This window comes from Notolepis coatsorum (genome assembly GCF_963971535.1).
Source record: "Notolepis coatsorum genome assembly, chromosome: 1".
Lineage (NCBI taxonomy): Eukaryota > Metazoa > Chordata > Actinopteri > Aulopiformes > Paralepididae > Notolepis > Notolepis coatsorum.
Genome location: NC_140165.1, coordinates 207,103,190 through 207,117,720, shown reverse-complemented (window position 1 = coordinate 207,117,720; position 14,531 = coordinate 207,103,190). Strand labels below are relative to the sequence as shown.

The 14,531-nt window shown below is 43.2% G+C and overlaps 1 protein-coding gene across 1 annotated transcript in view; it reads right to left on the bottom strand.

The window, feature by feature from the left end:
* The window catches only part of ctsc (cathepsin C), a 47,282-nt gene that overhangs the window by 18,678 nt on the left and 14,073 nt on the right, over positions 1-14,531 (bottom strand). The window contains exon 5 of the mRNA XM_084325678.1: positions 12,234-12,352. Within this exon, the coding sequence (XP_084181804.1) occupies positions 12,234-12,352 (119 nt within the window). The remainder of the gene's footprint in view (positions 1-12,233; positions 12,353-14,531) is intronic.

Below are 14,531 nucleotides of genomic sequence, written 5' to 3'. Positions count from 1 at the left end.
TTATATTGTAACGTTTGGCCACTTTAAATCATTGAACAGAGAGAGAGAGAGGTAGATAGATGGATAGAGAGAGAAGGCAGGCCTGAAAACCTACCTGTTCAAAAAGGCCTTTGACTGTTAGCTTTTTATTTTAATTTTATTGTGCTTTTGTTTTTAAATTGTCTGTTTATACTATGTTTTTAATTAACTATGTTCTATTTTTATCTTATTTTTATTCTGTATTTAATTTTATTTGTTTTACTAATAATTATTTTATTTCTATTTATTTTAACTGTTTTAACCATGTAGTGTAGCACAAAAGTGCATTACAAATCCAATCTATTATTATTATTATTATTATTATTATTATTATTATTATTATTATTATTATTATTATTATTATTATTATTATTATGTGTGGCTGCCGCCCTGGCGGGCATCTGTGCTCTACTGAGTGCACCTTTCTAGTCTAGAGAGAGCGCGCTGATTCCCCGTAGCTGAGCAGCCCAGGTGTTTTGTCAACACAAGTTGGAAGGAACCCTGGAGGAAGCAATATAAGGAAACGAATTGCCAATAAATGTGAAGTTATCTTTGAACCTGTTGCAGGGAATATGCCTCCTCCACATATTTGGTCAAATGCGAAATAGTAAAATATCAGAGCACAATCAAAAACGCGATTGCAGCGTTTTCTTGTAGGCTAAAGGGTGATGTAAGACCTCATGTGCGTCTCATGTTACAAACTTGACATCGTGAGCAGAGCGCATCTCATTTACATTTAAAGTCACACACACACACGCATTCAACTCACCATGACCTGTGAGCAGAGCGCATCTCATTTACATTTAAAGACACACACACACAGTTTCACTTTCGTTTCAACTCACCACTCCCGCATCATATTAATGCCGACCCATGCAGTGGATTTTGTTGGCCGCCAGATGGCGCCCAGACCTTAATTTATGACGGCCAAACATTAAATCTACAAGCCAGTGGCGCTGGGCGTGTAACTATTTTGTACCCTGTGTAAAACTGTTTAACGTTATGCCATATTTATTATACATACCTATACATGGGTACCCAGTGAGATCATTATACATACTTATACATAGGTACCCTACCCAGTCTGATCATTATACATACTTATACATGGGTACCCAGCCAGATCATTATACATACTTATACATGGGTACCCAGTAGGGGTGTAACGATTCGACCTCACAATGATTCGATCAGTTAATTCCCCCAACATTTTTGAATACACAAATGTGGCTGGGGGAACTGATTCACTCAGCATGAATGGACTATAGGTCAATAAAAACAATACACACACACACACAAAATATATTAAATTTCGATTATAATCGATTCTAACATATTCAAATCGATGCATCGAATCGAACACATTAGAAGCGATGCATTTAGATTATTATACTTATACATGGGTACCCACTACCCAGTCAGATCATTATACATACTTATACATGGGTACCCACTGCCCAGTCAGATCATTATACATACTTATACATTGGGTACCCAGCCAGAATGAATTTCGGAAAGCAGCCAACCAACGCACCAACCAACCAATGGACCAACCAACGCAACAACCAACACACCAACCAACCAACGACCGACCAACCAACACAACAACCAACGACCAACCAACGCACCAACCAATGCACCAACCAAACAAATGCACCAACCAACCGTCCAATGCACCAACCATTCAATGCACCAATCAACTCTAGGGGTGACAGTGGCTCAGGAGGTAGAGCAGTCGTCTGGTAATCGAGAGGTTCCTGGTTCGATTCCCACTCCTCCCGGGCAGAGTGTCGAACTGCTCCTGATGAGCAGGTTAGCACCTTGCATGGTCGCCTCCTCCGTCGGTGTGTGAATGGGTAAAATGTGAGGAACACATTTTGAATTAAAGCACTTTGGATAAAAGCACTATATAAATGCACAATTAAAAAAATTCAAAGTTTATATATGTACTGACATTCTTTATTGGGAAAACCACATTGAGATACAGTATGTAGTTTTCGAGAGGGTCCCAAAATCCCACTGAGTCAAGCTGTCCTTGACTGAAGAAATTCTTCGACTAATATTCATTGATTTTGTAAAATTGTGTGTCCCACATGCAATAATGCTGAGGGGCCTCTTCAAATCTAGTGCTTACCAGTGATATTTGCTCTTAATTTGTCAGTTAATAACTCATTCAGCATGATAAAAAAATATTCTGAAAAAAAATCAACAAACAAAGTCTTGGTTGACTAGGATCAAACCAAGCGACTAATCAACCGAGAGGGGCCAGCTCTAATGGAGTCAGTGATTAAAGAGAGAGGGGCCAGCTCTAATGGAGTCAGTGATTAAAGAGAGAGGGGCCAGCTCGAATGGAGTCAGTGATTAAAGAGAGAGGGGCCAGCTCTAATGGAGTCAGTGATTAAAGAGAGGGGCCAGCTCTAATGGAGTCAGTGATTAAAGAGAGGGGCCAGCTCTAATGGAGTCAGTGATTAAAGAGAGAGGGGCCAGCTCGAATGGAGTCAGTGATTAAAGAGAGAGGGGCCAGCAGCTCTAATGGAGTGATTAAAGAGAGAGGGGCCAGCTCTAATGGAGTGATTAAAGAGAGAGGGGCCAGCTCTAATGGAGTGATTAAAGAGAGGGGCCAGCTCTAATAAAGTGATTAAAGAGAGAGGGGCCAGCAGCTCTAATGGAGTGATTAAAGAGAGAGGGGCCAGCTCTAATGGAGTGATTAAAGAGAGAGGGGCCAGCTCTAATGGAGTGATTAAAGAGAGAGGGGCCAGCTCTACAAGAAGCATTTTGTATAAAAGTATTCTGTACTTCTGTATGACAACTAATAAAGAAACTTGAACTTGAACTCTAATGGAGTGATTAAAGAGAGGGGCCAGCTCTAATGGAGTGATTAAGAGAGAGGGGCCAGCAGCTCTAATGGAGTGATTAAAGAGAGAGGGGCCAGCTCTAATGGAGTGATTAAAGAGAGAGGGGCCAGCTCTAATGGAGTGATTAAAGAGAGGGGCCAGCTCTAATGGAGTGATTAAAGAGAGAGGGGCCAGCTCTAATGGAGTGATTAAAGAGGTGCTCCTCCCACGTGCCTAATAACAACCCTGATCTACATTTTCCAGTCCTTTTCCATTTACAATGGCCATGGATGTGATGCCTTTGTGAGGAGACACCAGTGCAATAAGCTCCTTACATGTTCAGCGCACACACATACACATACACGCTGGGCTTGTGGGGTGCTATTCAAACACCCTAAAAATGTCACCCTAAAATAGAATTGGTATACTGTATGTTATTTCTATAATATTGTATAACTCAGTTTTGATTTGTGAACATGAACGAGTCTCCTCATTAACACTTTGAATGCCGACGACGTGTATTGTCGTCTTATCATGCCCCCCGTTGAGTGCCGACGCCGCGATTTGTAGTTTTATTTTTTTATTAGCGATCTGAATTCATATTTCATCAACCGAGTCTCCCGTTGGTACAGCAGACCCTCTAGGAGCTCAGATGGGAAAATAGCGCACCCTATCGTCTATCCCTGTGTAACTGCAGCCTATTCGATTATACTGGGAGATCCCTGTGGGGGGAGCCTACTGGCTCCATTATGCTGGCAATGGATCTGATGAACATGGAAGTGATCGCGAGTTGGAAAGCAGCATGGAATATATATTTACAGCAGCCAATAATCAATCAATAAACGCGATCGATATTTGGAATGGCGATCAGGAATTGGAATAATCTTTTTGATCTAAGGTAAGGAGTCTATGTTACCAGTTTTAGGATAATCAGAGCTGTATTCACTGAGATATCAGCATGTGCCGTGTGTGTGTATGTGTGTGTGTGTGTGTGATGTTGAGGAAATGAGAGAATAGATTTTTCAGCCAGCTTCTATAGCGTGCATAAGTACACATATACTATCGATAATCTAGCGTTTATTTGAAAACGATTCATAAATAGGCCGACAAATGACAACGTGTCTAGTGTATTCGAGAATATTCCAATAAATGCCGTTTATGGGGGAATCTTTAAATTTTCCGGAAATTTTCGAGAGAACGATAGCTTTTCGAAATGCTATAAAAAGGATATGAACGGATTAAAACAACAATCCGTTTCGACAATGTTGACTGCAAACAAGTCATTGATAAGCGACGGGCAGATTAGACACATAGCCATAATTTAAAACATAGATTATGCGTTGTTAACGCTAACATTGAAGTGGATGATGGCATTCAAGGGGGTAAAAAGGAAAACAAGGCCGGCACTGATAGTGTTAAGGTGCTGTAAGTGGTATTTATTTTGTTTGTTAAAATAAGTGGTCTACATACAAATTTAAATAATAGCTCTACACTCCCGACAGCCATCACTGATATAATGAGGTCAGTAACATGGGTCTCCCAGTCCCTCCACTCTGCAGTAAACTGAAAATACATTGTCTGGTATTCCTTCCCATTTTATCCAATCAGGAGAGAGAACACCACACTACAAAAATGGTCTGACAAAAATAAAATAAAATAATTTTTTTTTAAAGCAAATGTGTCTGAAACAAGTAAAATGCAGTAAGCTAATTTGGCTTGGCAAGATTTCTTGAAATAAGTAAGAAAATATCTAGGGTTCTCTCTCCTGATTGGATAAAGTGGGAAGGGATACCAGACAATGTATTTTCTGTTTACTGCAGAGTGGAGGGACTGAGAGACCCACGTTACTGACCAAACAATCTATATCAGTGATGGCTGTCGGAATGTAGAGCTATTTAACACAAGTTATTTCAAGAAAATAAAAACCCTGAATTAGAATATTAATTTGAATACCAAACTCCTATTTCAATGTTAATAAATTAATTCAAACAAGGGGACACAGTGTCATAGAGGCAAAGCGTTCTCTCAGAGTGAACTGGTCTCACACAAAGCCCACCAGAAATATTTTGAGTCTCTTGTCGCCATGAGTAAACGCTGGCAAAATGAGTGAAATGTCCTGAGAACATTTATTCCTCCCAACTGCTCTCGTGCGTGAGGTTCAGAGTTGGCGCTGGGTTCATACCGTGGTCTTGAGATGGCTATCATTTGCAATCATGAGCCTTCCTGATGACCTGTCGTACAGAACTTGTAAGTCGCTTTGGATAAAAGCGTCAGCTAAATGACTAAATGTAAATGTAAATGAGTCAAAACTCTGTAAACGCAGCAACACATTTCTGCATTATCTCTCATCTCTCTCCAGCTGATGTCTCTCTCGCTCGCTCTCTCTTTCTCATGTGTGAGGTTGGCGCTGCGTTCATACCATGGTCTTGAGACGGCTAGCTCTGTGGAAGAATGCGATTGACATTGGCGCCATCCTAATGCTTGTGGGATGCCACTAGGGGGAAGAGCAGTTACGTGCGAGCGACTGAATCAGTGACTGGATGGATGAATGACTGGATGATTCCTAATGGTACTACATACAACAGAATAAAAATGTTAAGCCTTTTACGTCCATTTAGATTAATACTATGTATTTTATTGTTAATATTCAAACGCAATTAGCCAGATTTCAGCCTATTTATATTCGCCTTGTATTCTTAGGGACGACCGCCAGCCCTAATACTGACTTAACTGACCAAGATCATTGGAATAACACAACATAAATCCTATTTTGGGGTGGACTTTCCCTTTAAAACCAGCCCTGCAGTGGCCCTCTCAAACCCACTCTGCACACATAATCTTCTCTCACACACTGGGCTTACGGGCACCAGCGGAGAACATCGACAGGGCAAACACAACCGTGTTTACCAGAGGTCAGAGCCTGTGTGTGGAGTGGAGTGGGACCGGAGCAAGGAGCAAAGCTACGTTTAATTTCACCCGAGCCAGGAGCGCCTTTTAATATACTGTATGTCACTCAAAGCACTCAAGGCCGCTCCGTTCCACTCAGGACGCTGCATTGGCAGGGTAAATTTATTGTAAGCTAATTATGGGCAAACATAATACGCTTTCGCATTCCAAGTTGAGAGGGACAGAGACCAGGCTTCCCTTGCTGCTCCTTGGGAAATGCGGGGGAGAGGAGCTGCAGAGCAATGCACACGCCTGAGCAGAACTCCAGTACCGGTACCTGCATAAAGACCCAGCTCTCTTCAATGTCTCTCCTACTCTGTCTCCCTCTCAGGTTCCCCCACTCTTTCAGTTAAAGACTAGGCACAATATGTGTACCATATATCCCATGTCTAACACTCTGTGGCACTGTCAAGTCAAGTCAAGAGTTTTATTTGTCACGGCATACAAGCATACAGTGAAATGCGGGGGGGGTCATGCCCGCAACGATTGTGCAATAATACAATAAGAATAGGATGAGAATAAGACATTTGTGCAATAATACAAGTATGGCTGACCCCTATTAGTCGAATAGTCGACTAATCGATCGAAAGGAGCCGTAGTCGACTGCCAACCTCTTAGTCGAATGCAAAGAAAAAAATATTATATATTTTTTTAGACATATTTTTTTATCATTCTTTCCAAAAGAAAAGAGGCCTAGAAGCGTGGCTAACGCTAATGGCACGCATACCAGAGGCTAACTGCCTAAGAAAACAGGCACAGAGGCACTGAAAGAGGATTTCACCCATCTAATGAACACACTAGACTAGACAAATATCAAGATGTATCCATCAGTGGACCAATTGCATGCTTTCGCGGAGGACAAGAAGCCTTCCGTCGACTCCTTCAGACATTAACACTTTCAGTGCCGGCCATTAACATGGTAAAGCATGGTTAAATGCCACCACCCACTTCAATGATAGCGTTGTGAACGCATAATCTCTGTCTTAAATTATGGCTGTCTAATCTGCCCGTCGTTTATCAATGACTTGTTTGCAGTCAACATTGTCGAAACGGATTGTTTTTTTTAAATCGCTTCATTTCCGTTTTATAGCATTTTGAAAAGCCCTCGTTTTCAAGGAAAATATAAAGATTCCGTGATAAAAGGCATTTACTGGAATATTCTGGCATACACAAACACGTTGTCATTTTTCTGCCTATTTATGAATCGTTTTCAAATAAACGCTAGATTATCGATAGTATATGTGTACTTATGCACGCTATAGAGGCGATCTGAAAAATCGATACTCTCATTTCCTCATCAGCGATCACAGCCACACACACGCATAGGGCAAACGCTGATATATAGGTGAAAATAGCTCTGATTATCGGGGCGGCTACGTGGCGTAGTGGGCAAGGCGCTCGCCACGAATGACGGAGACGCTGGGCTTGCCTGTTCGAGCCCAGCGCTCCACATCGCTTTCAGTTTAGCTGGTCGTTCATACTAATACACATTGGCCGTATTAGGGGGTGGGAAACTGATGGGTGGGGATCGGGCGTTGTGGACAGCGACTCCTACAGGTCGGTTGGTGCGCCTGCGCAGTAGAATCAGGAAGTGTCGGGGGCAGCGTGAGCCTCCCATGCGTTACTCCTCGCCACTGAGAGATCGAGCTGCGCAGGTGAAAAGATGAGACTGCTGTTACCTCAAGTACCGGAGGGGACTTGTGCTATGTATGACTTAGTCCACATTGCAGCCGGCTTGTGGGAGGCAAGAAACAGCGTTCGTGGCAGGGGAGGGTTGAATTGGATGATACGAAATTGGGATGGGAGAAAATATAGAAAATGGGAGAAAAAGTGGATAAAAAAAAATAAAAATAGCTCTGATTATCCTATGACTGGTAAAATAAATTCCTTACCTCAGATCAGATGTTATCCAAAAAGATTATTCCAATTCCTGATCGCCATTCCAAATATCGATCACGCTTATTGATTACAGTGTTGGGTACTGTAAATACATAATCCACACGTTTTCCGAGCCGGCGATCACAAGGGATTCTTCAGATGGCCTTGACGGAAAAGTAAAATGAGGAAACTGCCCCCCCCCCCCCTTTGTCAGTCTGAAGTAATGGGGTGCAGTTACACAGGGAGAGACGATAGGGGGCGGTATCTTCCCAAATGAGCTCAGAGAGAGTCTGCAACACTAACCTGAGGCTTGATTGATGAAATATGAATTCAAGTCGCCAATAAAAAAAAATACAACAAACAAACGCTATATAGCGTTGGCGGGCACTCAACGGTCGGCATGAACTAACGACAAAACGCGTGGCTGGCATCCAAAGTGTTAAGCACCCCCCGCAGCCCAAATGGAATAATAAAAAAAAATATTATACTTTTTAAATTCTTTTTATAGTCGACTATCAGCTAATTTTGGCGACTACAAATCGACTATACAAATCCTTAGTCGGGGACAGCCCTAAATACAAGTAATAAGAATAAGACATAACAGGTATAATGTACATAACGTTTACAAAAAGCATGGTAAGACATGCTAAGGTCCTGCGATAGTGCAATACAATGTTATCTACGGATGAGGCACTGGGTCTTATGTACACTACTACTATACAATACTATACTATACAATCTACAGTTATACTATGTTTCCTTATGCTAGCTTGCTATATCCATCCGTTTACTATACCAGAACCACTCCCGTTCTTTTTAATTTTAATTTTAAATTTTTTAAAGTGACCTTTCCATTGTGTAAAGTGACTTGAGTGTGAGCGTGTGCAGCATGTGTGTGTGTGTGTGTGTGTTCATGCTAAAGTGACTGTTAAGTGTGTGAGCGTATACAGTGTGTGTGTTGTGTGTGTGCTCATGTGTGCTTGTGTGTGGAGAGTTCAAGACTCTGATGGCCTGGGGGAAGAAGCTGAGCCGAAGTCTCTCTGTCCTAGTTGCTGGTGTTCGCAGGCGTTTGCCTGACCTCAGCAGCTTGAACAGGCTGTTGTTGGGGTGGTGAGGGTCTTTCATTATTCTGCAGGCTCTGGATTTGCACCTCTTGTTATATAAGACCTGCAGGGGTGGTAGTGAAATACCCGTAGTACGCTCAGCTGAGCACACCACTCTCTGTAGGGCCTTCTTGTCCTGTACCTTGCTGTTTCCATACAAGGCAGTGATGTTTCTGGTCAAGATGCTCTCTACAGCTCCGGAGTAGAAGGACTGGAGTATCTTCCCCGATACTCTGAACTTCCTTAACTGTCTCAGGTGGTAGAGGCGCCATTTCGCCTTCTTTACGACTGAGTCTATGTGTGTTGTCCATGTCAGGTCTTCTGAGATGTGGACCCCCAGGTACTTGAAGCTGCTCACCCTGTCCACGGTAGCCCCGTTTATCCTCAGTGGTGTGTGTGTGTGTCCTGCTGTGTTCTCCTAAAATCCACGATCAGCTCCTTGGTTTTACCAATGTTCAGGATCAGGCTGTTGTCCTGACACCAGCGTTCCAGTAAATCAACCTCCTCCCAGTAGGCCTTCTCGTCGTTGTCAGAGATCAGCCCCACCACCACTGTGTCGTCCGCAAACTTCACTATGGAGTTGGAGCTGAACTTGGCCACACACTCATGTGTGTATAGTGAATACAGCAGGGGGCTCAGAACACAGCCCTGGGAGGACCCGATACTCAGGGTGATGGTGTTGGAGGTCTGACCCCCCACCCTGACCGCCTGGGGCCTCTCACTCAGAAAGTCCAGTATCCAGGTACTCAGAGCGGAGCTCAGACCCAGCTCAATCAGCTTGTCCACCAGTCTGGTGGGGACTATGGTGTTGAACGCTGAGCTATAGTCAATGAACAACAGTCTCACATAGCCCCCCTTCTGGCAGTCTAGGTGAGAGAGGGTGCTGTGTAGTACTTGAGACCGCATCGTCAGTGGACCTGTTTGGCCTGTATGCAAACTGCAGAGGGTCCATATCACTGGGAGGGAGGCACAAATGTAATCCTTAACCAGCCTCTCAAAACATTTCATGACCACAGAGGTGAGTGCCACCGGTCTGTAGTCATTAAGACCTGTTGGGGAGGATTTCTTTGGTACCGGTATTATAGTGGACACCTTGAAGCAGGCAGGGACCACGGACTCAGCCAGGGATAGATTATATATGGTGGTGAACACTGGGGCTAGCTGGTTAGCACAGGACTTAAGTCCTGTTATCCCATCTGGGCCAGCTGCCTTTCTGGTGTTCACCCGCATAAATGCTTTTCTCCCACTGTGTTCCGTAAATGAGAGAGTACACCCCCCCCCCCTCCACGACAGCCGGCGCGTCAATGACGTCGTTAGTTGGTGAGCTAGCGTCGCCACTGTTTGCACCGAACCGTGCGTAAAAGGAGTTGAGTTGGTCCGCGAGAGAGGCGTCGGCACTCCCCATTGAGGGGGCGCTGACTTTGTAGTCAGTTATCGTCCGTAGTCCTCGCCATAAACCTCTTGTGTCGTTCTGGGCCATTTGTGCCTCCATCTTGTCAGCATATTGCCTCTTAGCAAGCTTTACAGCCTTGCACAGAGTATAGACTGTAGCCTTATACTCCTCCATATTTCCTGACGCTCTGCCCAGGATATAAGCAGTGGTGCTGATAGTACTGTCAACCCATGGGGCGGCGTGGCTCAGGGGTAGAGCGGGTCGTCCAATGATCGAATGGTTGGTGGTTCGAATCCCGCTCAAGCCCATGTCCATCCCACTGCTGTTGTGTCCTTGGGCAAGACACTTAACCTACTTGCCTCGTATGAATGTGTATGCATGTGAATGAATGTTGGTGGTGGTCGGAGGGGCCGTAGGCGATGATTATTCGCCACGCTTCCGTGAGTCTGCCTCAGGGCAGCTCTGGCTGCAATTGTAGCTTACCACCACCGGTATGACTGTGTATGAACGAATAATGGACTCTGTAAGCGCTCTGGGGTCTCTGGGGTGTCACGAAGAGCGCTATATAAATCCAATCCATTATTATTATTATTAACCCACGGTTTCTGGTTCGGGAAGTTATCCAATGTGTTGCGTTTGCTTAAACCTTGACTAAACCTTCTCAGTTGGTGATAGTTTTATTAGAATATAGACTCAGTTGTTTGTGCCCTATGGAGTTGTTTTGCTTATGAGTTACCGTTTTTACATTGCGCTGTTTGGGGAGCTAGGAGGCTAGCATAGGAGGGTTCATTGTAAGAGTGAAAGTAACAAGTAAACACAGCTCTAGCCTAAAGCCAACATCGGTTTCCTCATTCTTGAACATAATAATACACTTTATTTGTATAGCACCTTTCATACAGAAACTGCAGCTCAAAGTGCTTCACAAGAGAAAAAAAGACAGGCATAAAATGAGCACATAAAGTGCAGACATATAAAATCACAGTTTTTCACATTAGGATCAAACATCCCCACAGGCCACCTTGTTTATAGTTTGATTCAGTTTTAAATAGACAATAATAAAAAGAGTAAGATCAAATAGACAGAGTGCAATAGTGCAGTGCAATAAAATAGTAGAATAGAATAGACATAAAGTGCAGTGCAATAAAATAGTTCTGGATTACTGTTCAACAGTTCAAAGTCGTCTTTACCTTCTCTGTTTGGTATCCACAGTTTAAAACTTGACAGTCTTCCCTCCTGTTTGATACCCACTTTGACCCTTCGAACCTCCCACTCAGGGCAAACCTCCCTCTCACATAACATAACATAATATTATGTACCATTTCCTTGAAACTGTCTTTTTCAACAGTATGGATAGAAACCATTAATTTCCCAATGTAATGTGTCCAACGTTAGTAACTCCCCTCGTACAGTCTCGTCACGAGGCACAATTGCATACTTTTGCTAACGAGAGCGGACATCTTTCCAAGGTTTTCTCCACTAAGTTAGGCTACATGCTGTAAGGTTATATACAGGGTGAGAACGTAGGCTCATATAATGGTACCTCTTTTGATAGGCCACAACGCGCACGATTTTGTAATTCAATATCGTTCCGTTATTGGGGACGCATGAGGTCCATTATCGTGGCCAAGTACTTGATACGTAAACCATAATATCCCTATCGCCCAGGCCTAGTTAGCAGCTAGCATCCATCACAACCCAACACTACGTTAAACTAAAGGCAACCAGTACTCCTAGACAAAGTTAACGGTACCCCCAGGCTGTATCTTTGCTTCAGTAAGGGTGAATAAATAGTGTCAAATACACTATTCAACTGATAGTAGCAAAGATCAACGGATAGTACTCCAAGTCTCAGACGATGCAGAGTGAATGTAGCGTAACACTTCTGTGATAGGTTAACATGACATGCATCTTGCTTTATATTGCCTCAAACAAAGTTGGCATGTTGTTCATGTGGTCCGCTACTATACAACATACAGTATGCACGAGTTTGTGCAGCTCAAGCCACACAGATTCTCTGGTCAGTACACTATGACATGGACGGATGGACAGATTTGTATTTACCTTGGTTGCGTACAGGGCTGAGGAAGTTGACACCATTGACGTTTCTCCAGTCCCAGCGTTCAGGCAGGGCTGCAGCCAGCTTGGCCTTTTCAAACGTCTCCGGGGCGGGGCGGATGCGCCTGGGGGAGCAGGGGGTAATTAGGAGGAAAGCAAGCAGGGAAGAAAGAAGAGAAGAAAAGGGAAGTACGGTAGGTTCATATGAAGTGCATGTACACAGTGGGCCAGGAGCACGGTCAGGATGAGCCCGGCAAAACAAAGCTCCCTTGATCAATAAAAATCAATAAAGTTCAATAAAATTTATAAAAGTCTTAGTAGAGGCTACACCAGTTATCCAATACAGTCAACAGCAGCTGCCGCTCCACACTGCTGACCCAGACTGGTAGGGAAATTAAAATTAAAATACCTGAAATTTCCATTGCCTTACTGTACTACAAGTACCCAAATGAGACAAGTTTACACTGCAAGAGGTGATGAATCTGGGCCCCGTTCCCCGTACCTGGCTAACTGAGTTAGCCGGATAATTTCCAGCATAGCCTGACTTAAGCCGGACCTTTCTGTTCCCCGACGCTCGATTGTCTAAATCACCATGACAACAGATCAAAAAGTTTGAGCCTGGTCGAGAGCAGGGTTAAGTTCAGTTAGCTGGATGAACCATGGCCACGCCCCCGCAAAGAAAAGCCAGCTCGCTTCCTGAAATGATTCTCACAGTGTAGATCTGCATTATACCATTCTGAATTATGTTTCTGTGCTTCGTTTTCCTAGAGGGGGCTTTTGAAATGTATAATAATAGAACTAAATGCTGATAATAAATCATATTCAGCCTATAGATTTACTTTGTCCTAAATAAAATAATGCACGTCATATACGGCGCTCGGAGTGCGATACACGCTGCAGGCGCATTGCAAATGTGAATCCCGCAGGGATATTTTTGGCTCTGATTAGTTTCATATATTCTCCGCTGTAGATTTGCTTAACGGAGCGCCCGGATTGTGTTTCATTCAAGCATAAAATTGAAGTGTCTATGCGTGGATTGTGGTTTTTGTGGATTATGAATTACGAGGACTCTGAGGATTGTTGAATTGTATCATCACTCACACGTTATTGTGATATTGTAACTGGGATTAAAATGTCTGATGAGATGCGCTGTTTGACGGATTTGAGAAATTGAATGAGCCGTTGACGTCACATTAATGCATTTGAGAATAAAGAGATAAAACTTCATTCAAAAGAAAAATATTCGAAACACGGGTCTCTTGTCCATTAATGGATACACAATGGATATATCCCGTCTGGCACAGTGGTCCAACGGCTAGTGCTTAATCCTGTCAACCGGGCGACCCGAGTTCGAAACCCCGCGTTTCGAATATAATTTTTTTGGAATATAATATTAATGATTATACGCAAAAGTAGCCTAGTTTTAAGTTAAAATATTATAAATCTACATGCATGTCATTCTTTATATAGCTCTAAACGTGCACCAAAGTATTTACATTGCAAAAAGAAGAAAAAGACTAGAAGGAGGGGGATTCGAACACGGGCCGTCTGCGTGAAAGGCAAAAGCACAAACCGTCACACCACAGTGCAGATAAGTAAAATATCCACCATACATCAATCAATAGATAAGAGAGCCGTATCCTTATTCTGAAACAGTTGAACTAATTATTTTCGCTAGCAAGATCTCATTTGATTATTCAATGCATAAACCTACTGCCAGCAGGAACGTTTAAAGAAATATAATCTGATTGATTGGGGTAATGAGGGATTTAAAATTAGCCTATAGATTATGCATTTAACTAGTCGGCGAGGCTATTGAGCCGCCTGCAATCTGTTAATAAAGTTTTAAAACAATCAATCAATCAATGCCGTTAGAAGATCAGGATTTCTGCGATCTACACCTGCTGTCTTTTCAACTGAAGCGGCCGCGCGCAATTATCCAGAGTCTCAAGTCTGGTTCGAGTTAACGAGACTGAATCAGCGTTCGAGGAACAGGAAAATCCCGGCTTCAAACATCGGGTTAACTGAATCTGGATAATGGGACTCTTGATCGACTTAGTTGAACCAGGTACGGGGAATAGGGCCCTGAACAGGAGAAGAAGATAAGCCAGATCCTCCATCTTCATCTACACTCTCACTACAAAACAACCACATAAGGTATCATAGATAATAGATAGGTTAGGTTCTCCACCTTTATCTACACTCTCACTACAAAACAACCACACTAAGTATCATAGATTATATATAAGCCAGGTCCTCCACCCCTACACACTGACCTGGGGGAAGCCCCTACACACTGACCTG